The 25,862-nt window shown below is 41.4% G+C and overlaps 1 protein-coding gene across 3 annotated transcripts in view; it reads left to right on the forward strand.

Moving 5' to 3' along the window:
* CCDC178 (coiled-coil domain containing 178) overlaps nucleotides 1–25,862 on the forward strand; it is a 382,168-nt gene that overhangs the window by 256,230 nt on the left and 100,076 nt on the right. For all 3 annotated transcript variants that reach the window (XM_089776273.1, XM_089776275.1, XM_089776274.1), the window contains exon 17: nucleotides 14,117–14,266. In XM_089776273.1, coding sequence (XP_089632399.1) covers nucleotides 14,117–14,266 — 150 coding nt within the window. The remainder of the gene's footprint in view (nucleotides 1–14,116; nucleotides 14,267–25,862) is intronic.

The following is a 25,862-nucleotide window of genomic DNA, read 5'->3' on the forward strand; positions in this document are numbered from 1 at the left end:
ACACACTGAAGAAATATCTGAAGCCCGTAAACTATTTTCAATGCTTCATACTTGATTTGCGCATAATTAGTTTCTGCCTTGCTTAGGGTGCGTGAAACAAAAGCAATTGGTTTCTCTTCTCCCAAAGGCATAATGTGTGACAAGACTGCCCCCACCCTGTACAGGGAGGCATCGCAGGCCAACTGTAAAGGTAAGGATAGATCAAAATGCATTAGGACCTCTGAGTTTAGCAATGAACATTTAGCTTTGTTAAATGCAACATCACAAGCTTCAGTCTATTTCCAGGTCTTGTTCAAAGAAGTGGGGATTTAAATATTCCCCACTTCATTAAAATAAAAATGGCTGCCGCGCTGTGCTGATGATCAGCTGATCCGGCACAGCAGGGCAGTCTAGACACGCTGCAGTCGACAAGGGAAGCCTTTCTTGACCGCTCTGGTATGCCTCGTGAAATTAGGTTTTCCGGAGCGGTCGACAAAAGCTTCCCTTGTTGACCGTGACGCGTCTAGACTGCTCCGCTGTGCCGGATCATCTGATCGTCGGCACAGAGTGGTAGCCATTTTTATTTTAATGAAGCGGGGATAATTTAAATCCCCACTTCTTTGCCTATGCTGAATAAACTATTTTACATGGCTCCGTCGACGGAGCCATGTAGTCTAGACATAGCCTCAGTATAACAGTCAGGTCTCACACCCACCTTGAAACACAGTGAGATTTGAAACAGTTGCAAAGCTTCCATTTATTCCATAATACAGAACTAACTAGAACCACCCCAAACCAGCTGGGCTGACCTCTAATGATCTAACTCAGTTACTATAACAACAATAAAATCTATATCTACAACAACCCAATACACAACACTTTCTGTAGAGCAGGGCTACTCAACTTTGGAAGCCCCAGTGGCCACAATTATATTCAGAACACATGCCGAAGGCCGCAACTTAAGTGTGGTTGCATATACATGCAAATGTATATATGCAAATAGCTTCTTTCATGCTGACAGACATGAATACAAAGAGTAAGGCAAGACTACACAACCCACAGTTCCCATTTAAGTCAGCTCTGCTCATATTAATAAGATGCAATATTTACCCGATTTCCACCCATATGACAGCACTTTGAATGAACAATGACAGTTTAGGAATTTAACTACTAAAACGCATATCAACAGAAGACCATTATATTGAGTACTTTTTGTTTTAGCCCCCAACTGCAGCCTGCATGTTGAGCCCTGTGTAAACCCAAACCGTACCGCAAGCCACGAACAAATGGGCTGTGGGCCGCATGTTGAGTAGCCCTGCTATAGAGCACAGAAGTTGCATCAAAAATGTGTGACATTAATCCTGGAATCTTTTTATTCTGTCCAATCTACCACTCCAAATAACTGAGTAAACTGTACAGTATTTTTTCTACCTATGTAATGCAAAATGCAATATTACTTCATGATGAACTTTGTTGTTGACTTTTGAATTTTTTCAATCTATAATTTTTACAGCTGTATAATTAGTATAGTGTTTGGTTATGGCTTTAGAGTTTGAATTCTGTGGGCCAACAAGGGGGCATATTTATTTATTTATTTATTTATTTACATCATCCACTCTTTGCAGCACTACCCATTCAAAGATATTATTCTTTGTAATTACAGAGAAAAAGGGTCTCTAGTTTTAAGTGACTTTTCTGTGAGTGTTCAGCCTTTTCCCTTGTTGAATTGGAAATGTACTTTACTAAAAATGTGAGCAAATAGGAGGTCTTTATAAATCTCAGACTGTTCAAATTGGAAGAAATAAATGGATATATAACTATTCTGTTGAGGTTGTTCCCATGAGAGTGCTCAAAGAAAAGCTATTTTCTCACATAATCTGCTTTAAAGTATTGACAGGTAAGTGTAATCAAATTGTGATGATGTAGAAGAAAATTTAATGAGGCAATAATAGGCAAATTAGTTTGTGTTTAACAGTCTAAAACTATGTTATGCTGAAGCAATAATGAAATTGTTAACTGATTTTTTGTTTTAGACAAACTATGTGAATTGTAGAGATCAGAAAGGAGAACTGAAAAAGTTCTCAATCCTAAACCATTTTGAAACCTTGTTCACAAATTTCTGAACCTCAGCCCAGCATAAAGATCTGCTAAATTTGACATTCTCCCTTAAATAAAATCACATAAAACTCATACATTTGTCATGTCCAAGCAGATGGCTTTCTCTTTTTGCTGACTCAGTAGAACATTGCATGAGTACAAGGATCAGGCCTACCAAACCTCCATTCATAATAGGGGCTCTAGATTTTACATGCATTTTAACCAAATGGCTTTTATCATTTTTTGTTTAAATGATATTCTCAGTAAAATACAAAAGCTTTAGATTAAAAAGGTGTGTTTCTCAAAAGTTTCCATTTGATTTCTGTGGTTCCAAATCACTTTATCACCATGTTTATGGATCTTTTGTCGTGTTGTCACTCTTTTTCCTTCTTTAAAGATTTTGCTTATTTTCTATTCTGATATTTGGATGACTAGATGTATATGTCTTCCTCATTCTGCTTTTTTTGTTTTTCACAGAGTGTTTATTCACAGTTTCTCCAACAGCAGTGTTATTTATTTTCTGCCTATATTTGTCTTTGCATTTTCACTTGCACTCTTAGTCTGTACTTTATAATACTTTTTTAACTTTTCACTTTTTCACATCCATTTGTTCCTGTTCTATCTGAAACTCTTTTTCAAGCACTTCCTTGTCAGTCAGAAATGCATGGAAACTTGACTCAACTTTGTTGCAGCATTTTCTTCATTGTACTTACTTTATTGTTAGTCCATTTTTGTCATGCTAGAATTTTTTTTCATACCTCCACTGAAAAGCCATGGGACTTACATGGGTTCTTGGCCAAATTAGAGAAAGTCCTTCCTAAGTCACTTTTGAAAAGCATAATATATGGTAAATTTAATTGTGTGGTGAAGCTGAGGGCATAAGTTAAGACAGTCTGGGGAGAAGTTTGGAGTTCAAGTACAATTCAAGGTGTATGGGTGCACTGAATGATTGTAGAATCTTAATTTTATCAATTTCCTTAGTGACTAGCATACAATTCACATAAAATTTGTGGTACTGGCACATTATATTTTACATCTCATTGATGAAGTCCAAGTTGGAATTTTAACCGGGGACAAGCAGGGCCTAGCAGAAAAAATAAAACAGTTTTATATTTCAGTATGATGAATGCCCTTTTACATGGCCTTTTTTGGGAGGAGAAGGATTTTGAGGGGAGATTTGGGAAGGAGTGAAAGTGCATTTTACTTACAATTCTGCAGTAGTTTGAGTTTTCATACCGAATACAGGAGGAATTGGTTCCATCAGCGAACTCTTAATCTGTAAGGAGGTAAATATTTTTCCAAAACAAGTTTGCTTAACCTCTGGAGAAGGCAAATTATTTTTCTTTTTTTTTTTTGTCTTTTTTTGCTCTTTTAGAATCTTTTTTCATGCCTCTAGCCTCTCTTTTTAAAATTGGCCTTATATACTCTGGCTGGTATGGTCCTTAAATACTACACAGTGATAGCAATTACAACGTTGATGTTTATTTACTATTTGCAAGTTATTAACTTTTCCACAGTAATCCTAGTATTCTCTGAGTATATGGGTATGTCTACACTACCCCGCTAGTTCGAAGTAGCAGGGGTAATGTAGTCATCCGCAGTTGCAAATGAAGCCCGGGATTTGAATTTCCCGGGCTTCATTTGCATGAAGCCGGCTGGCACCATTTTTAAATGCCGGCTAGTTCGGCTACATGCGACACGGACTAGCTAGTTCGGATTAGGCTTCCATGAGGCGTACAGCTAGTTCGGATTAGAAGCCTAATCTGAACTAGCTAGTCCGTGCCGTGTGTAGCCGCGTGGCACGGGGTCCGAACTAGCCGGCATTTAAAAATGGCGCTGGCCAGCTTCATGTAAATGAAGCCCGGGAAATTCAAATCCCGGGCTTCATTTGCAACTGCAGATGACTACATTACCCCCGCTAGTTTGAACTAGCGGGGTAGTGTAGACATACCCTATGAGAGTATTGTGAATAATGCAGACATGCTAATTACTTACAAACAGGGATTGTGACCATATTAATGGCAACCCATTTATGTCCCTAAATCAAAGTGTCATCCTTATACCTTACTCAGGGTATGTCTACACTACAGAGTTTTGTCAGAAAAACAGCCATTTTTCCGACAAAACCTGAGTTACATCCACACTGCAATCACATTCTTTCGAAAGTAAATTGAAAGAACAGAGGGGTTTTTCCAGCTTTGGTAATCCTCTTTCTACGAGGAAGAAGCCTATTTCCTATGGTGGTCGACCACGGCCTGTAGCACCATCAAGAAGAAGCCTTTCCTATTAATTTATACTGGGCCGCTCAATGTTCTGGGGGTCAGATTGGGATGTGGGTTCTATCTATGGCTCCAGCACAGTTTGGGAACCCCAGGTCGGCAAATCTAGCCATGATAAGGTCCAGGTCTTCCAGGCAGATGACCCTTCGCAGCAGAATCAAGATGATAGCCCTCACCACCTGTAGAAGGAGACAAACAAACACACACAACAGAAAATGAGAGAGGGAGTGCCTGAGTCCTTGGGAGGTACCCGCCCCCTCCCATCCCCTCCTTTCCCCCAAACCTCCCAGGAGCCACCCCCTATGAGGCTGCCCCGCCCCCCAGCAGCAGAGCTGTGTGAGGGAGGGATGGCACCTCCCCCCACCCCCACTCCACCCCCACCCCACCCCCTTTCCCTAGGGTCCCCCTTTTCCAGTACTCCCCCCTCCCTGTTCAGAGACTACAGCCGCAGAGTGCCTTACCTCCATGAGCAGGACCCCGATGGTGGACTTCCCCATGCCCAACTGGTTGCCCACCGATCGGTAGCTGTCGGGGGTGGCAAGCTTCCAAAGGGTGACTGCAACCCTGCTTCTCCAGGGAGATGGTGCGGCATAGCGGGGTGTCATGTCTCTGGAGGGCAGGGGCGAGCCAGGCACACCGCTCCAAAAAGGTGGCCTTCCGCATGCAGAAGTTTTGGAGCCATTGCTGGTCATCCCACTGCTCCATGACCAGTCAGTCCCACCAGTCTGAACTGGTGTCCAGCCTCCAGAAACTCCTCTGCACTGTGGGTTGCAGTTGCCAGAGTGAAGCTCCTACACCAAAGGAGAGGGTCCCCAGAATGAGCTCAGGGTTGAGCTCGGTCAGGGCCAGGCAGGCAGATGGCACTAAGTGCTGCAGAAACTGCAGCATGCCCATGTGGGGCCATCGCATGCCCAGAGGCAGCTCTGGCTCCATGGCACCAAGAGAAAAGCTGTGGCATACAAAAAAGCAGGGCAACCACAGCAGGCACTGTGAGAGCTTTGCTGGGTCTCAAAGAGGTAGCAAGCACGCAGCAGAAGCAGAGAAATGGCTGTCCAGGAGGGTCCCTTTAAGCGTGTGTCTCTGCAAGGCTCCGGCACCAGCACTCGGAAGCAACTGGTGATCTAAAGCCCTGCCTGAAGTTGTTCCGGGTGGCCTTTTATGTGAGATAGTGTCCAATCCATATGGATGCTCTCTTTCGCAAAAGCACATCGCTTTTGTGATGTGCTTTTGTGTGTGGATGCTCTCTTTCTCAAGAAGTTTTTTCGGAAGATCTCTTCCGAAAGAAACCTGCAGTCTAGAAATAGCCCCTGGGACACAATCCCCTTTACATCATTGCTTTTATTATTTCAGGTTTATAAAGTGTCCTTAGTATTTATATACTTAACAGATTATTACTGTGTTCAGGGACTGTTTTAGTGTGGCGTCTGAATTTCTGTCCTCTATCCTGTTCTAAAAACCTCTTTCTTGCAATACCTGTGATGCTTAAACTAAGCCCAATCAAACAGTGGTCATGATGCTGCCACCTTCTGTTCTAGGAACCAAAAGGTATGTTTACATAGCAAAGAAAACCCCACAGATGGCCTGGCTTAGCCAACCGGGGCTTCAGGGCTTGGGCTGTGAGGCTATTTCATTGACACAGGGTCCTAAAGACTGGGCTCCAGGCAAAGCCTAGAAGTCTACACAGCAATGAAACAGTCCCACAGACCAAGCCCCATGAGCTTAAGTCACCTAGCATGTGCCAGCCATGGGTGTGTGGTTGCTGAACAGGCATACCCAAAGAGATAGTGTCTGAGAAAGCCAGACCCCAAGCTCTTTCAGGGCTTTGTAAATAAGCACCAGAATGGTGAAGTGGACTCTGAACTGGATGAATTCCATGTGTGCATTTCAATATTTTGCTCTGGTTTTAAATGATTTATTAATTACAATATAATTCATACACTTGAAATAGGAAATACTGCTCAGACATGTATATCTCAAGAATGAACTTTGTTACGCATTCTGTAACCACAATAAACCAGGAAATACTGGGGTGGTATACTCTTATTAATCTGCTCCGTTTACAAGGTGATTTGTAACATATTGTACTAGATGCGGATTCCCTACTAACCAACAACCTCTTCTGTCTTACCAGAGTCAGCCTGTTGCCTTGAGCAGCTTTTCATTCAGGTTTGTACTTTACATAGACATTGGTACATTGGGAGACTGCACTATGTAGAAGTTGTTATTATAGGTATTTATGGTGATAAAAATGCCAGTTGATTTGTCTGTTGAGGATTGAGCAATTACTATGTATCGTCTGCAAAGATATCATCCTGAAACTTCATGTGACATTTCCCTTAGAAAACCTTTATCACTATGGAAACTGAAATTAGAACAAATAGTTTGTAGTTCTATATTTGAATATCAAGAGATAAACTTATTTTTGATAGTCACTGTTAATAATTCAATAAGGAAAATGAACTCTTTCATTGACTATCATTTATTCTCTATTTATGTAACTTGATTGGTTAATATATTGGTATTTCACTGTATGATAAATATACAGATTATGTTTTTGTTACTTTGACATGAAAAAAATAAATGAGGTAATAGGTTTCCAAAATTTCAAAACCTCATACTTTGGGATAAGTTTTTTACAGAACTATAAACAAATGAGAGGTTGCACCCAAAGTATATACAGGCAATATAAAATTATACCTATTTTTACATAATTGTGTTTCTATTCTAGGGTTATTTCTTTAATTTATGTAATTTGTTATTTTGTGGGGTTCATTGTTAATATTTGCTTTATTTATTTATTTATTCCTATTTACAGTGTATAATTTTTCATTGTGATTGGTCTTGCAGTCTGAACTGTATTGTATATGACACTTTCACATTCTTCGGTTCAGATCCCAGGAGTAAGACAGGTTCAGATTCTGACTACAAAGCATAACAATTTAGAACCCTGGGGGAGTATCTCTAATCATGTGACCTGACAATTTAAATAGAATGTCATTGTCTCCAAGTTCCAGTTCCTTATTCCTGTAACAATTAGAGACCTTCATTATGCGTGAGAGCTTTCTAATAGTTTTCGATTATAAATAACTATATAAATATATTTCCTGACCTCTGAATTTAAGTCAATAATTTTTTTGTCTTCATAGATCTCTGTCAGACAATTTTCCATGTGTTTTACTCTTTGAAAAATGGTCACGATGGGGGCTAATTTAGCTACAACTAATAGGGAAAGAGATCTTGGAGTCATTGTGGATAGTTCTCTGAAGACGCCCACGCAGTGTGCAACGGCAGTCAAAAAAGCAAACAGGATGTTAGGAATCATTAAAAAAGGGATAGAGAATAAGACGGAGAATATCTTATTGCCCTTATATAAATCCATGGTATGCCCACATCTGGATTACTGCATACAGATGTGGTCTCCTCATCTCAAAAAAGATATATTGGCATTAGAAAAGGTTCAGAGAAGGGCAACTAAAATGATTAGGGGCTTGGAACGGGTCCCATATGAGGAGAGGTTAAAGAGACTGGGACTTTTCAGCTTGGAAAAGAGGAGACTGGGGGGGGGGGAATATGATAGAGGTCTATAAAATCATGAGTGGTGTGGAGAAAATGAATAAGGAAAAGTTATGTACTTATTCCCATAATATAAGAACTGGGGGCCACCAAATGAAACTAATAGGCAGCAGGTTTAAAACAAATAAAAGGAAGTTCTTCTTCACACAGCGCATAGTCAATCTGTGGAATTCCTTGCCTGAGGAGGTTGTGAAGGCTAGGACTATAACAGGGATTAAAAGAGAACTAGATAAATTCATGGAGGTTAAATCCATAGATGGCTATTAGCCAGTCTGGGTAAGGAATGGTGTCCCTAGCCTCTGTTTGTCAGAGCGTGGAGATGGATGGCAGGAGAGAGATCTCTTGATCAGTACCTGTTCAGTTCACTCTCTCTGGGGCACCTGGTATTGGCCACTGTCAGCAGACAGGGTACTGGGCTGGATGGACCTTTGTTCTGACTCAGGATGGCTAGTCTTATGTTCTTATGTCATATAATTGTTAAAATTATGGAGAAAGAATTGTACTTATCTTTTTGTAAATATGTTCTGTTTTAATGTTAGGTATTTATTTCCTTTGGGGAAGCTTAAATCACTTTCACTGGCATAACATGGTAAAAATTGCATTTGTCTGCATGCCAGTGAGATGGTAGAATTCTACCACCAACACCTTTTACCAACTGTGAATGGTTTTCTTTTCTGGTAGTGGCTACAGATGGTGTGTGTTGAGTCAAGTGTATTCCCTGGACTCCTTAGCTGAACTACCCTGCCGATGTCTATCCTTTCCATTCCCATCAGAGAGAAGGAAGTAGCCTTTTTTCCATCACGAAAACATACCCCAATGAAAGGTATGCTGGTTTGGAATGGCAAAAACCAGCATGAGCAAGGAGATAGGAGATAATCTTTGCCATGATACATATTTTATGTATTTGTTTTCTGGTTGGTTGGTTGGCTTTCCCCATGGAATCATAGAAGGCAAGAAGTGTTAAAATCCCTTAAGAGTTAACATAACAAGCAGCACAGAATTCTTGGATGGTAACTAAGATTCCAAAAACTTTTAATTTTTTCCTTCCAGTCTATTTAATAAGATATAGTAGAATACATATTTTCAAAATGTGTACAATTTTTGTACTTGCATACATTGTAGAACATGATGAGTACATTGTGAAATTTCAGCATACTCTAAATTTTGGAGTCAGCCAGTTTTCATGAACTTGTGACTAATAAAACACAAAACATTTGCTACTCAATTTTTAAAGATGAAAATGACCCAGTGTTTCCTCATATCATCTGATCAAGTATTTGGCCAGGTAAACGAACATGGAGACTTTTTACTGTTCAGACATTTGTATGCAGTTTGTGGTGAACTAATTTAGCTTCTGTTGTGATGTAGTTTTAAAGTTTTGTACATGTATTTCTTACAAATTTCTTAAGGGAAAATATAATATGATTTTGATTTTCATTGATTCATAAGAAAAAGGAAACAAAATATAGAAAAACAAGACATTCCATTTCCTCTCCTTTTAAGGGCCAGGGATGTTTGGAGTGTCATTTATCTAAAGCCGTTGGTAGGATTTTACTATTTAATGTTAGAAATGTAAGTGTAAAGAAGTCAATATGGAATATCAGACTTACAATTGTAACTTTAAATTGTATTTCTAAGGAAAATATTATTTTTCATGTTTTACTATGAATAAAACATTCTGTCAGCCATACCAACATTTAAACATTTTCTTTTCCAAAATAAATAATATAGCATTATATAATTTTAATATTCAAATTAACAGAAATAGCACTGAAAAAGATGTATTCTATTGAGAGAGTTTATAATTTGTCCTGTCTTGGTTGTCTTCCTATAACTTTAATCTCCTTCAGTGTATCCTTCAGAGAATTTACCTCATCCAATTTCCAAATTTCTGTGCAGTTTCACAGGGCTCTCAAGCCTCTTCTTTTCTCCCTCTATCCTTTATCTCTGGATAGTATCTGTAAACACAAGTTCAACTACCATCTCTGTGCTGCCAACTCACAGAACTGCCTCGCTGCCCAAGACCGGTCTGCTGTCCAAACTAAATCTTAACTTGTCTCTTTGAAATATCCTCATGAATGTCTAGCCATGAGCTCTACCTCAACATAGCTAAAGCTAAATATGCATCAACAAATTAATACTGTTGCAAAAACAAACATCATTCTGGAATGTTGTAAGTAAGACACAAGAAGTAATTATTTTACTCTATTCTGTACTTAGTTGGTCTCAGTTGGAGTGCTGTGTCCAGCTGTGGGCATCACATTTCAAGAAAGATGTGGACAAATTGGAAAAAGTCTAGAGAAAAGCAATACAAATTATTGAAGGTGTAGAAAGTATAACCTATAAGGGAGGAATTAAAAAAAAATGGATTTGTTTAGTTTGGAAAGAGAAGGGGCAAGGGATGTTTAGGATGGACATTATGAAAAACTTCTTAGCTGTCTGGTTAGCTAAGCACTGGAATAAATTGCCAAGGGAGGTTGTAGAATCTCCATCATTGGAGATTTTTAAGAACAGGTTAGACAAACACTTGTCAGATATAGTCTAGAGAATACTTAGTCCTTCTATAGTGATAGAAATGTAGCCATGTTAGTCTGGTGTAGCTGAAACAAAATACAGGACTATGTAGCACTTTAAAGACTAACAAGATGGTTTATTAGGTTATGAGCTTTCGTGGGCCAGACCCACTTCCTCAGATCAAATAGTGGAAGAAAATTGTCACAACCATATATACCAAAGGATACAATTTTAAAAAATGAACACATATGAAAAGGACAAATCAAATTTCAGAACTGAAGGGGGGTGGGAGGGGAAGGTAAATGTCTGTGAGCTAATGATATTAGAGGTTAATATCAGTCTTAAAAGGCTTTTGAAGCAGGATGCAGGTAATTAAGTCGTTGAGACTGCACTTGAAAGAGAATCCTCTGAACTGTTATTCATGCTTAAATTCGACACTTTACACCTGAGTCTGAATAAAGAATCTAATTATCTTACCCATTACAAAGATAGCTTCCCCAATTATCACCTCTAATATCTGTTTAGAGGGGGTGTGTGAAGGGAGGGCATCCTTCTGTGTCCCACCCCGGGGTCAGGAGCATGTCAGGTCTCTTCACACACATGTATGCCTATCGGGCCATGGCCCCTGTATGGCATGCAGCTGGAGCCACCTGCCCAATGGTGGCATGGCACATGCCCGCACGTGCACAGGTGGCTGTGTGATCTGCGGGAGGCATGGCCCATGTGCATGGTCCCTGGTCTCCCTTCCCGCCTCCCCCCCCGGATAGGGGACAGTGCTGGCACTTACCTGGTATGGCCTCCCCAGACGACCCTGCTGATTCCGGTGCTGGGACAGCTGGTGGTGGCCCCACTGCTGCGCCCGGGTCAGGGCCCTCAGCTCCCGGCTCACTGCCCCCCAGGCTGGTGTGGACCGCCCCGCCCCCCAGGATTCGGTCGAGGGCGGGGAAGTAGGGGCAGGGGGCAGCCACTGCTGTGGTGCTGCCCCTGGTGGCCCTGGCATATGCCTGCCACAGCTCCTTAACTTTCAGGCGCACCATGGTGGCCGCTATGTAGCTGTAGACGTCCACGTTCCTCCACCTAGTGCAGAGATCATGGATATTGGGGGCCTCCCCCCTAACCTCAATGAGGTCCATGATCTCCGCACCAGTCCACGAGGGCGCACGCCGTCTACGGCCCCTGGCTGGCCCCTGGGTGCTGGGGGACTGGGCGGGGACAGCTGGCTGACACTGGATGGCATTGTGCGGCCACTGGGTGAGGGGCTGTGGCTGCTGGCAGGCCTGGCTCTCGCACATGCCCAGTGGCCAGACTCTATCCCTTTAAGGGCCCCGGGGCTGAGGAAGAGGAGAAGAGTTGTCCTGGTTGTGCCCAGATGGCCACCAGGGGAAACTGGGAAGGGCTGGAGGCCCCCTAATTCGAATAAGTGTCTACACAGCACTTATTTCAAATTAGCTATTTCAAATTTGGTGTTATTCCTCGTAGAATGAGGTTTACTGAATTCGAAATAAGTGCTCCACTATTTCGATAGCAGTTTGGCTGTGTAGACGCTATTGAAGTTAATTTGAAATAACTGCTGTTATTTCGAATTAATTTTGTAGTGTAGACATACCCTCACATTACTTAGGAGTATAAAAAAGCCACACATGGGAACACAAGGTCTGTGCTGTCCATACCAGCACTATGTTGGTGGATGACACTTTTCCACCAACATAGCTTCTGCTTCTCACTGAGGTGGAGTAATTGTGCTGAAGAGAAAGCACACTCCTCTCAACATAGCATATCTTCTCAAGACATGCTACAGTGGTGCATGATTTGCCCTCATTCCCATTAAGAACAAGCTACTTCAGAAGATCAATTCTTCATGAAACTGCCTGTAACAGAACATTATTCATTAACATTTGGTGAAGAAGAAACTTCCAGTCAGAAGGAATCAACAAGAAATTATAATTTATCCTTTTTTTAAAAAAAAATCCTGTGATAACAGATCTGCTAAGTATGGAGGGCATGAAAGGGGTTATGTATGTATGCATATGTGTGAAGGAGAAATCAAAATAATGTGGGTGGAAGAAATGAGAAACTGGGATGTGTGAGTACAGGGGGATGTGGAGGATGTAGTAAGGGAAGGAGAATGTGGAACATTATGGAGAGATGTGTGTATGCCAGGTTATGTAGGGGAAGTGCTGAAGGCTGAGGGAGTTTCATGGTGAATGTTCATATAGTTCAATGCATAAGGAAGGGAAGTTTAGTGTGTTTTGCTACAAGGGAATATGGAGGCTGGTGAAGTACACCTTGGTTGCTTTTACTGCTCTGGCAATGCAAAGGAGATTTCAACCCAGCTTAATTACCCACCGGCTGCGTCTAGACTGGCAAGTTTTTCCGCAAAAGCAGCTGCTTTTGCAGAAAAACTTGCCAGCTGTCTACACTGGCTACTTGAATTTCCGCAAGAACACTGACTTCCTACTGTCTGAAATCAGTGCTTCTTGCAGAAATACTATGCTGCTCCCGTTTGGGCAAAAGTCCTTTTCCGCAAAGCTTTTGAAGAAAAGGGCCAGTGTAGGCAGCTCAGATTTGTTTTGCGCAAAAAAGCCCTGATTGCGAAAATGGCAATCGGGGCTTTTTTGCGCAAAAGCGCATCTAGATTGGCACGGACGCTTTTCCACAAAAAGTGCTTTTGCAGAAAAGCGTCCATGCCAATCTAGACGCTCTTTTCTGCAAATGCTTTTAACGGAAAACTTTTCCGTTAAAAGCATTTGCGGAAAATCATGCCAGTCTAGACGTAGCCACTATGTTAGGGCCACATTAGGCTGCTCCAGGGTGGAGTGAAATAGCCAGAGTATATTGAAGAATCTGGCCACAAAACTTAACATTAAAATAGTTACTTAAGAGTGATTCTTCATATACGTTAGAGCATTTGAAACATAACATGATAACATTCACTAGCTTGTTCAGGATTTATTTATTAAAATGTATTAATTAAAAAAACAAAAGAAGTTTTTCTTTGGGAATTTCAAGTTCAACTGGAGTTACGGTTGCAAATATATATAATTTAAGGTAAAATACACTACAGAGATGATGTGATTATTGCATAATCAAGCATTATAAACCCAAGAAATTCAAAGTTAATGCTAAAAGAAATCCTAATATGTTAACTTATGGAACTGCATATACTAGAGCGTCCCGAAAAGCTTATCTCTGCCCTGTAGAGGGGGAACTATCAGATGTGTTTTTAAAATTTATTTAATCTAACCTGAAACTAGAAACACTACAATAACTTAATCATTAATAGATGGCTATTGTATAATATCACTTAGCCCAGTGAGAACACTGGAAATCATTATAGGGTTTATGAAATTAAGGAAATTTACTTTTTTTTTTTAAACAAAAAGAGAGTTTATGAAATTGCACAGAAATCCAGTAGTTACTATTTTAGCTATTTTAAACATCATTTTCTGTGTAGAACATTTATAACTGGTATGCACCTGTGACATAAATGTATTATATAAAATCCTGATCCCATTACACTCAATGAGCGTTTTGCCATTGACTTCACTGGTATAAGGATTTCACCCACTGCATGTGTACTGTACAAATGCAGATGATTTATAAAAGTTAAAAAAATTATTAGTTATTCAAGCAGATATCTTTCAATGATTGTAATCAGTAACCTTTCTTTTTAGATTACTTTGGAGCAGATGGTAGAAGAAAATTTGTGGTTAGCACAAGAGTTTCAGATCTTTCAGATATATTATTTAAATGATAAAGAAAACCTTATGGATCTCTATGACGATAGGGTCAAGATGGAAGCTGCTGTTCGAGATCATCAGCAGGTACACTACTAATATAATTTGATTCCTCAGCTAATCTGTTTTCTCAAATGTATGTGTTTATTTATTATGGTGCTTAACAAAATTGAATAGTCAAGTAATCCATTGCTGATTTCTGGCTATTGTATTCTGTTTTTATTCTTTGTTTGTCTCATATAGAACAGTTTTTAAAAGTGGTGCTTTAAGGATATATAGGGTCTCACTCTAAATCATCCATTTTGGAACTTACATTGTATCTATACAAACAACGAGTAATCCTGTGGCACCTTTGCCCTGGTCTACACCAGGGAGTTATTTCGAAATAACCCCCCTTACGTGAAAACAACAAGCAGCACATCCACACTACCTAGCCTGTTATTTCAAAATAAGGGGCTGGTTGTTTTGAAATAACTCCTGCTTTCCATGAGGAGTTACGCTTATTTCAAAATAGTGGTAGTGTGGATGCGCCACTGCTGCTATTTTGAAATAACTACTCCCCAGAGTCATTCAAAGTAATTACTCCCTCATGTTTCCTGGGGCTCTAAGTTGACGTAGCATGTCCACATTAAGGGAGCCTGCCTCAGACTAATTTCAAGGCTTCTCTATAGTGTGGACATGCTATTTCAAAATAGTTATTTCAGGAGTTATTATTTTGAAATAAGTTATTTTGAAATAGTTTCATAGTGTAAACATGCCCTTCAAGACTAACAAATATATATATAGTATCATGAGTTTTCATGGGCAAAACCAACTTCTTCAGATGAGATGATTAGTTCCAGTAATTTCATGTAATTCAGTATTGCAAAGAACATCTCTGACATCAACAGTTAAATGAAGGCTCTAATTCAGGAAAACACACATAAAAATACTTCCCTATTCAGTAAATCACTTAAATACAAGCTCACCTTCAGGCATGTGCATAAATCCCATTCAGTCAGTTGGTAACTGCTTCAATGAATATCTATGATTGTGGCATGATGGCAATTGTTTCATATTTTAAGGTTGCAATTGAGTTTCCATTATAAATCTGATTTAACACCAAACACCACCCTTTTTTAATAATGAAAGAAGTCAAACCTGCCTCAAAAATACTAGGGTTAATTCTGAGGCCACCAAATCATTTTTCTGCAGCATACACTTTTATTAGAGAGTGTTTTAAAGAAAAATCAAACAAAAAAGAAAAAGATAGAAACCAGTTTGCTGAACTTCTCAGACAAGATATAGTGCCCATGACAAAATTTTAATAAACTAAAGCCTCATTTCAGAAGTTTTTAACTTTTTATTTATAATGTGATGTGGAACATCAGGTCAATGATATGTAGGAAACCTTCATTTTCTAAGGAAATAGTATATATCCATTTTTTCTAGAGATGGACTTCAAGATGTAAACCAATCAATCCCTAGTGTATCTTTTCAATGGAGAAAAAAGATAAACTTTCTAATATGCTAGTTGGATTTTAGTTGTGGTTTTATTTGTTTTCTTTTTTACATCTCTTGTATTTTTGAGAGTCAATAAACATGTAAATCATTATTATCTGGCCACAATCTTAATTTTCCTAACAATATTCGGTGGGAAGTATCATACATTCAATTCATGTGTGCATTAATCTAATCCCAGTATAGTAACCACATTAAAAAGCATGCTTCCTCAAAGCTTTCAACTTTACAGGATGTTCTAAGAATCCATATGATCTGCTAAGACTTCAATATCTTAAAATAATTTTACAAGCTCCATTTTCATCATACAAACACATCAGCTGTGGATATATTCATCACCTATATGCATTCTGTCAGCCATTCATCGCTTGTGTTCCACTTGTTATTGACAGTTATCAATAGGCAAGTAATCAGTGTGTTCTTGTTGATCTCACAGCCTTCCATTTTTCAATAAGTAAATAGTTTTAAGAGTCCAAATGTAGGTCTAACCAATCTTTGAAGAAGGAGCTAGAGATTTATTATGAAACTGATTAGCATTTCACCACATATATGCAGTGTGTAGCTTACAACTGCTACATCAGCTAAGAATTTTAGGACAATCTAGAATTTGATGGTATGCCAGTGCCATTTAACAGAGGCCTATAAAGCAAGAGTTAGAGTCTTATGTAGGATATTAATTTCAGTGAATTATAGAATACTAGAACTGGAAGAGACTTCAAGAGGTCATCAAGTCCAGTCTTTTGCCCTCACCTGCTCTTAAATACCTTCAATGATAGAGATTCCACAACCTCCCTAGGCAATTTATTCCAGTGCTCAACTGCCTTGACAGTTAGGAAGTTTTTCCTAATGTCAAACCTAAACCTCCCTATTTAAGCCCATGCAGCAGAAGCATAGTGGCTGCTAACTAACTTTGCTTTCTGATAATTTGCACTTTCTAAATGAATAACCTGGCCAGCTATAATGCCAAAACAATTATATCAACACCAGAGACAGAATTTTTTGGAAATGTTGACAAATGGAGTAAAGATGTTTGTTACATATAGGCCCTATGAAATGGAGGCTTTCTCAGGTTTTTACTAATAAGAGACTCACACGTGCAACACAAAATTACTCACAAGTGCAACACTGTAGGAGTGCCTGTGTAATGATTTTTTAAGCTGCTGAACTATGCATATACAACACAGTGACATGTATATTTGAGAAGAAAAGAATGTATTCATTACCTTAAATCTACAATGCTCTCTTTTTTCCTTCTCTATCTTAGATATATAGCAGTCACTTTTTAAAACAAGTTGATTTAAAAGGTAAAGTAGCAATGTTTCCCATTCTGGTTAATTTCATCTGGATATGGCCTTCACTTACTGCCTGTAAAGTGTTGAGAAATTGCTGTGTAGTTGTCAAATAGTTGCTTCATTCAGCGTCTCAATTTCAGTAATTTAAGTACAGGCAGTCTCCAGGTTACGTACAAGATAGGGACTGTAGGTTTGTTCTTAAGTTGAATTTGTATGTAAGTCGGAACTGGTACATATTGTAGGGGAAACTCTAGCCAAACATTTCTCCAGAGCTCAGTTTTATTCTCCCACACCTCACTTCCCTCGGTCCTTTATTCTCAAGCTGAGGGGTCTGCTGAGAAAAGCCACTCCGCATCTCCCTGGTCTGCTGGGAGGGGCGGGGGGGGCGCTAGCTTCGCATCTCCCTGGTCTGCTGGGGGGAAGCAGCTAGTGCGGGGTTGCCTCACCCCGTTTGTAAGTAGGGATCCGATGTAAGTTGGATCCATGTAACCCGGGAACTTCCTGTACTTCTTTTAGACCCTGCAGGTCAAAAGTGTCTCCACTTCAGCAATGAAGTACTTCCTTTATAGCTTGTAGGTCTGTCTTTGCAAGCCTCTGGACCATAGGTTGGAGAAACACCAGTAGTATCAGCATTGGTGAATGGAGGGGACATACCTGTAAAAAGCATAATATACTACCATGGATATTGGGGAAGCAAGGGAGGCATGCTTTGGGGAGGCAGCAGATAGCACCATCTCCATATTACTGCTCACAGTCTGTGTGTGACTTAGCAGGGAGGAGAGAATTGAGTAGCTACCACTAGTGGAAGCATCTGCTGCATACACCATGTAGTTGCTTTTTAATATTTTTCCTCCTGCTGGCTTCTTTGCCTCAGTAGCTGTGTTGCAAATTCTCACAATTTGATTGCAAGTTTTCCAATATTTCTATATTTCATTAAGTCCCAGCTTCGAGGATCAAGTAATTAGGTAAGCCTTTCATAAATTTCCTAATCTTAAGTCAGTCTTATGATTTTGGGGGGTCGCTCTTGATTTTCAAATGTTTGGTATTGGTAATACTTCTGCTGCAAAGTATAAAAGGAGGAACCTCACCAAAATATCTGCCTCATAGCTTTTGACCCTCTACATAGAGAGTGAAGAACAGGAAAAGATCTTGGGAAAAGTGAGTTTAGGAGCAGGAGCCATTAATGTAGTGGGTGAAAGGCATGAGGGTGTGAAGAAGGGTTAGCATTCTGGAGCCAAACTGTGGGAGAAGCAGAGATGAAACCTAAGCAAAAAGGACAGCAGAGGTACATCTACACAGAAGGGCAAAATCTGAATTAAGCCACGCAATCTGAGCTACATCAATTGTGTAGCTGAAGTCAAAATAGCTTATTTTGGCTTTTGGCGTTGTTTACACAGCAGGAAGTGGAAGGAAGAACAGTCTTCCTTCAACTTCCCTTGCTCTTCATAAAATGAGGGTTACAGGAGTCCGAGTAAGAAGTCCTTCAGCTCAACATTATTTTGAAATAATGGCTCGCAGTGTAGACACACACTTTGTTATTTGGAATAATGTCAGTTATTCCAAAATAATGATCCTGTGTAGACAAAGCCTATGGTAGAGCAGTGAAAGGTAAGACATTGCAGGGTACAGAAATGGCTCTGGAGAAGATGTTTAGGAACATCTGGAGAAGGGGTACATCAGCTGGCTACAGGTGAGGGATCAAAGTGTGACAGGAGATGGGAAGAGAGGGAGAAATGCTGGAGGGGAAGAGAAAAAGAAATACATAGAAGATAGGAATAGGAAAGGATAGGCTCCAGATAGGAAGATAAGAGAAACGGTTCGTATGAGGGGAGGAAGAAATACCAAGGAATTTTTTCAAAAGGGCAGAGAAAGGAGCAAGCAGAATAGGCAGGGGAAGAGAATGATCTCACAAATTAATTAAAAATGAAGATGGCTGGCAAGGAAAGAAAGGGGAGAGGCTACAAGTGATGGATGAAATGTCATATGGAAGACTGATGGGGTGAGAGAGACACCAGCAAAATAAAAATAAAAATAAAAATTTGTTTATATTTAAACCAAAATGGATTTTTTTCTCACCCCAATGAAAAACTGAAAAGGTCCATTCAGGTCATTAGAATCAGCATTTCAGTTAGAAAATTTTGATTTGAGATGAAATGCCTTTGAACCTGTAAAAACATTTGGACATTTCTAAAAAATAGTTGTTGGGTTTGGTTTTTTCTTCCTCCTTCTCCATTTATTCACTGCATTCAACCCAAATTTGCAAATAGTTTGTGTCCCAAAATGCATTTTTTTTATTCAGTTTACTTCCTAGGAAGCCGAAGTTGGGAAAAATATCCCGATGAGAAAGAAGGAAGTGGGAAAGATAGTGAGAAGGGTTTCATGAAAGCAGTGATAAAGACTGGAAGGAGAGGGGAAAGAAAATAGGTGTCTGTATGGATAGATTTAGATAAAGGCTGGGCAAAAATAAATTGTAAATTAAATTTAAATTTAGTGAGACAGAAAATAAAAAATAAAGGGGTTGGTCAAATAAATATAAAAAACAAATGAAAGACTGTAATGTTATTTATTTTTATGGTGAGAATTTAATAGAATGTTTGGTGCCAAAATGTAATCTAAAGTAAACAGTTTAATATGCACGTATCAGGGGAACTTGGTTCCTTAGCATTAGAAAAGTTTGTGAGACCTACTGTAATACTGGATGGAAGGCCGTCTCCTTATGTATGCTGAAAGGTAATGATCTGTTTTGGTTTCACAGGTGTATACAGTGTTGATACTGGACTTGAGTGTGTATGCATGTGTGTGAGGAGAAATGCAAGGATGATTGAAACACTGTGATCTTTTGCTGCACAGTGTTACAAACATTTGTAAATCATTCTCATAGGGTGTGTCTAGACTACATGGCTCCGTTTCACAAGGCCTAAAGGATCTGCTGATGAAGGGTTCTGGGGTCGGTAGATCCCCATCTAGACTATTGTGCTGTTCCGACAAACAGTTGATCGGCACAGCACGGCGGCCATTTTGATGTAAATGAAGCGGTAATTATTTAAATCGCCACTTCATTTCCCTTTGCCAAGTAAACTCATCTACATGGCTCCATTGACGGAGCCATGTAGTCTAGATACACCCAAAGTGGATAATTAATCCTAAGGCTTTATGAAACACTAAAGCACTGTATTAGAGATTTAGCCCAGGATTTTAAAAAATAGGCACTTATAACTAAAATCTTGAATCCATATATTTCAAAAGATTTGGCTAGCACCTTCCATTGACTTTTATTTTAAAAAAATCATAAGTAATATTTGAAAGTTTTTGAAGTACATCCTTAGTTCATCTGTATCCTTAGTTCAGTGATAAAGCAGACCACCAGCCAACTTTCCACCCTCCATGGCTTCCCTTTCTAGCCCCCTCAGGGGCTGCCATGGACCCAGAACTCGGATTAGTGGGACCTCTTAAGCAGCCGAAGCCTCATGAGCTACTTGAGGCAGGCTCCAGTCTCAGCCCCATCCCCAAGCCGCCCTTCTCCCTCCTCTCCTATTCCAGGTTCTTTTCCCAGTCCTTCCCCTGTTGTATATCCACCAAATAAACAAACAGAGTTGTTTCCTACCCCCAAAAAAAGCTTCTTTATTTGTCTGCAAGGGCAGGGGTAAGGTGGGAAGGGATGAGCACAGCCCTGACTGTGGATTTACTCATGCAGAACTGGTTCCCAAAGGAACGGTAGCTGTTTGCCATGGCAAGCTTCCACAGCATGATGGCTATGTGCTTCTGCATGGGGATGGTGGGTCTCAGTCAAGTGTCCTCTCACCTGAAGGCAGGGGTGAGCCACTTGAAGAGCTCAAGGAAGGTGGCCTTCTGCATGCGGAATTTCTGGAGCCACTGCTGGTCGTCCCATCACTGTAAGACAATGTGGTCCCACCAGTCCAAATTAGTCTCCTGCCACCAGAAGTGGTGTTCCACAGTGTCCAGGGGATTGAGGGACTGAGCAGCAGTAACAGGAGTGCCAGTACATGGGTGATGAGAGCCTATGGTCTGGGCTGGTCCTTGTCTTGCTGGAGCAGCATGTGGGCAATTTGGAAGCAGGGGCAGCCCATCCATATAGGTGAACTAGGTGGTCGCCTAGGGCGCCAAGTTAAATGGGGCGCCAAATGGTGGTGCAATATCATTGAGGAGTTTGGAGGTAGGAGAGCTGATTGCATGGTTCACCTAGGGCACCAGTTGCTGGCAGCTAGACTAGGGCCTCCCCTGTTTGGAAGTACAGCGCCATGAGGCACAGCAGAAGGCCGGGAGCCTGGCACTGCTTTGCAGCAGCTACAGCTCCATGCTGTGAGTGCTGTGGCATCTACAAGGGCAACCAGAATACACTATGTCCATTTTGTGGGGGAGGCTGTAGAGCAATGAGACATGGCCATAGAGAGGAGCCCCTGAAAACACATTTCGCAGCTTGCCTGACCAAGCAGCCACAGGAAGTGTCACCACCTTGTGGTGCCCTCCCCAGAGTGCTCCCAGAGACTCTAAGTGCGAGGCAGGCTCAAATCAGTGTGGACGTGCTATTTCAAAATAATTGAGTAATTTTGATGCTCCCCCATAGTGGGGACATGATATTTCTATTTTGTTATTTCAAGAGTTATTTTGATTTTACTTATTTCAAAATAATTTCCTAGGGTAGACATGCCCTTAGAGCATGTACAATCTACAGCTTAAACACCAGGTACCAAGACTAAGTACTGTTCAACAGAGGATTCATTCAGTTGGTCCCCTTTTACGTATTCATGTGGGGTACTTCTAGACTGCAGCGCTATTTCAGGATATTTCCAGTATCCCGAAATAGCTATTTCACATCTTTTAAGCAAGCCGTTATTTTGAAATATAATGTGCTCACTATTCCAATGTCCCTGTAAACCTCATTCCACAAGGATAAAGGGATGTTTTAGAATTGAGGTTTATTTCGAAATAAGCTATTTCAAAATTAACTCGAAATAAGATACATAAGTTGCATAGCTCAAATTGCATCACTTTTTTCAAGCTAAGGGTGCAGTGTAGATGCACACCTTCAGTCTAGTAACACTTCTGCTGTCACGTGCTCAGATTGTATTAACACATATCCCACATATTTCTTTCTTCTCTTCTGGATGACTTTGGACATAAGCAGTTGAACTAAGTGTTATAAATTAATTCAATTGAATACCCACTGTTTTCCTGGCATTTGCTTTCCATGGCAGTTAGGTGACTGTCAGTACCTTTGATGGATTTCCAGCTTTCACATTCATATGTTAAGATGGAGATAATATTTGAGTTAAAGATTCATAGTTTGATCATTAAACTATAGCTTTTCAATTACTACATCCTGTTTAAGTTGGTGGCTATAGTTGCTGCCTTGCTGCCTTCCTTCAGGATGTCCCCACTGGTTTGCATACTACTGCCAAGGTTTCTGAATTGTCTCACCTCTTGCATTTCTTTGCTTTTTAATGTAATACTTAAGTTGGACGTTTCTGGGTCTAATTATAACAGCTGAGGTGAAAGATGTTTGTATCTATGTTAAACTATTTGGCTAAGTCTGCGTTTATTTTATCTGTGCAAGCTGTACCTTGATATAAAGCTTTGATGACGTAAGAGCCATTATGCCAATAAAAATAATTAATTGTAATATATGGTATCTACAATATATGTTATAATTGTATTTCAGTTCAGTCACGGTACTCATCCTCATATTAACGTTCTGTTATCACACTAAAGACATTTAGTAGAAATTTTAGGAGAGTGTTTTGTTGCTTTCTGTTTCCTCAGATTTTTGAGTCACTAACATATTATTGCTGTAAAACATATGTAGGGTCAATTGATGCTGAATAGTTATTAGAAACCATGATAACAAAAGTCATTACACTGCAGTTCAGTTTTGACAGTAAAATTTCTGCAACATTATCACAAATCCTCACGCATTAGTGCAATGATCCTTACTATAGTTTCTTCTTAGAATCAAAAGACTGTTGTAGCATGCTTGATACAGAAAGTCATGTAAGTCAAGAGAACTTCTTTTGTGCTTTTACAGATAACTTTTTTTCTTTCTTAGATACATACTGTACTCAGAGGGTATGTCTACACTACAGAGCTAATTCAAACTAACTTATTTCGAATTAGTTAATTCGAAATAAGCTAATTTGAAATAACGCATCTAGACCCAAAAGCTGAATTAGTGTTTTGCTAATTCGAAATAGCGCGTCCACACTGATTGGACGCTGGGTTGCATTTAAGGCCAGCTGAAACCGGTTCCAGCAGGGCATCAGGTCAGTAGTTACTTTGTGTGGCTGCTGTCTGAGGCTCGTGCTTAAAGGAACCCCCCTGGACAGCCGGTTCTCAGCTTTTCCGCTTGCTTGCCTACCTCGCCGAGGGACAGCAAAGTGTTTTCCTCTCTGCCTGCTTGTGTCAGTGGTTCCCATTGGGGACGACGACGCCGTTGGCACCATGGAGCCAGAACTCGCCCTGGGCATGCTGCTCCAGTTTTTGGACTTGCTGCTGCAAGCCTGCCAGCAATGGCTGGAGGCTGCTTGGCACCATCTGGTGCATGTCAGCCCCCTGCCTCTCCCCCTGGCCTCCCTGGGGGCCGTGGAAGAGCCGCAGCAGCGCCCGGATGCCAGCGTGCCCCGCCGCATTTGGCGTCTGAACACCAGTAGTGACTGGTGGGAACGCATCGTCCTGGAGCGCTGGGGAGACCAACCCAGAACTTCAGGATGAAGAAGGACACCTTCCTGGAGCTCTGAGAGTGGCTTGCCCCTGCTGTAAAGTGACGGGACACTCACATGAGGCCCACCATCCCCCTCCAGAAGCGTGTGGCCATCGCCCTGTGGAAGCTCTCCACGTGGACAGCTACTGCTCCATCGGGAACCAGTTTGGCATGGAGAAATCCACCATCGGAGCAATGCTCATGCAGGTATGGCACTCACTGGCCACTGGGCTGAGGGAGAGGGGGGCTGCAAGGAGGGGATGGGCTGCCCCAGGGAAAACGGGGGGGAGGAGGCGAAAGTGCCCTGCATGGGAGGGTTTGGTCTGTCCTGGCCGTACTACACACCACCCATGGCAGCCAGGATTGCAGCGGGGGTTGCTTCCAGGAGTGGGGCACGGGCAGTGCCAGGGAACGAACATTCCCAGCCACCCGGGCACCCCAGTGATTCGTGGTTTGGTGTGTCTCTCTGCAGGTGGACAAGGCCATCAACTGGGTGCTGCTCCGCAGGGTGGTCCACCTCGCTGACCCGGACACGGTCATCCAGAGATTCGGCGCCCTCGGCTTCCCCAACTGCGGGCGGGCCATCGACGGGACGCACATCCCCATCCGTGCACTGGAACACCAGGCCTCCCTGTATATCAATCCCAAGGGTTACTTCTCCATGATCCTGCAGGCCGTGTCTGACCATGGGGGCTAGTTCACGGACATAAATGTGGGCTGGTCAGGCAAGGCACATGACGCCAGGATGTTCCGCAACTCCTCCGTGTGCCAGAGGCTGCACGCTGGGACCTTCTTCCCTGACTGCCACATCAGGGTCGGGGACGTGGACTTGCCCGTGTGCCTGGTGGGGGATGCAGCCTACCCCCTATGGCCCTGGCTCATGAAGCCCTACACGGGACACCTCAACCCCTCCTGGGAGGCCTCCAATGCCAGGCTCACCAGGGCCTGCATTGTGGTCGAGGGGGCCTTCGGCTGACTGAAAGCCAGATTTAGGTGCCTCCTCACCTGCCTCGACCTCGCCGAGCACAACATCCCTCCCGTGGTGGCAGCATGTTGTGTGCTGCACAATTTATGTGAAAGGAAGGGGGAGGCTTTCCTGCCAGCCTGGATGACTGAGTCTGACCGCATGGCTGACCAGTACGCACAGCCCCGCACCACCGCCATCCGGGAGGCCCAGAGAGGGGGGCAGTAGAGTGTCCCTGGTTTGGCCCAGAGTGGCCACCAGGGCAATCTGGGAAGGGCTAGCCTCCAACTAGTTCGAATTAAGTGGCTACACAGCCCTTAATTCGAACTACTTAATTAGAACTAGGCGTTAGTCCTTGTAGAATTAGGTTTACCTAGTTCGAATTAAGCGCTCTGCTATTTCGAATTAAATTTGAAATAGCGGTTTGCATGTGTAGCCCCTATGAAAGTTAATTTGAACTAACGGCTGTTAGTTCAAATAAACTTTGTCGTGTAGACATACCCAGAGTGCTTTGATACTTTTGCCTCTAGTACTTTGCTCATCGGTAATATAAAACCTGTTTTCTTTGAATAACATCTTTCTTGATTTGAAAGACCAAAAGAACAATGTGGTAAATATAACTCCTCCTGTGTTGTGTCTAATTTCTGCAATTAATCTGCTCTAATTCTATTGACATTTCACTCATTGCCTTCCTGCTAATTTATCTACTTACCATTACCATACAAACCTGGCATTGCTCAGGTCTTTCTTGTTTTTGCAGATACAGACTAACACTGTTTCCTGTGTTGCTAGCTTTCTCTTGGGTCTCCAGGTTGAGTGTAGGAGAGCTGGGAGCCTTAGAACTTGGAAGTCAGCACTTCCAGGCCTTCGCATCATACTGCAAGGTGGGGTACCAAGGACCTAAAGCTTCCCTGCTTTCCCCTCAGCTCACCAGATGAGCTGCCATCAAGATGGGGATTCTGGACGTTCTGTCCATGTAACTGAATGAAACGTGTCAATTTCAGTCAGCAGCTGTCAGGAATCCCAAGGAGCACATTTTGTTTTGGAAAGGCCACATTTTCATGTTTCTGAAACAAAATATTATGAGATTTCAGTTCTGCAAACATGTTTTTGTCCCAATTGAGGACAAAAACATTCTGAAAATTCAAAAATTACATTGAACTGAAATTCAGTTTCCTAGTTAGCTCTAGCCAATCTTCAAGTAGATTACAC

The sequence above is a fragment of the Pelodiscus sinensis genome, chromosome 2, assembly GCF_052426305.1.
Source record: "Pelodiscus sinensis isolate ZL-2025 chromosome 2, ASM5242630v1, whole genome shotgun sequence".
Classification (NCBI taxonomy): domain Eukaryota; kingdom Metazoa; phylum Chordata; order Testudines; family Trionychidae; genus Pelodiscus; species Pelodiscus sinensis.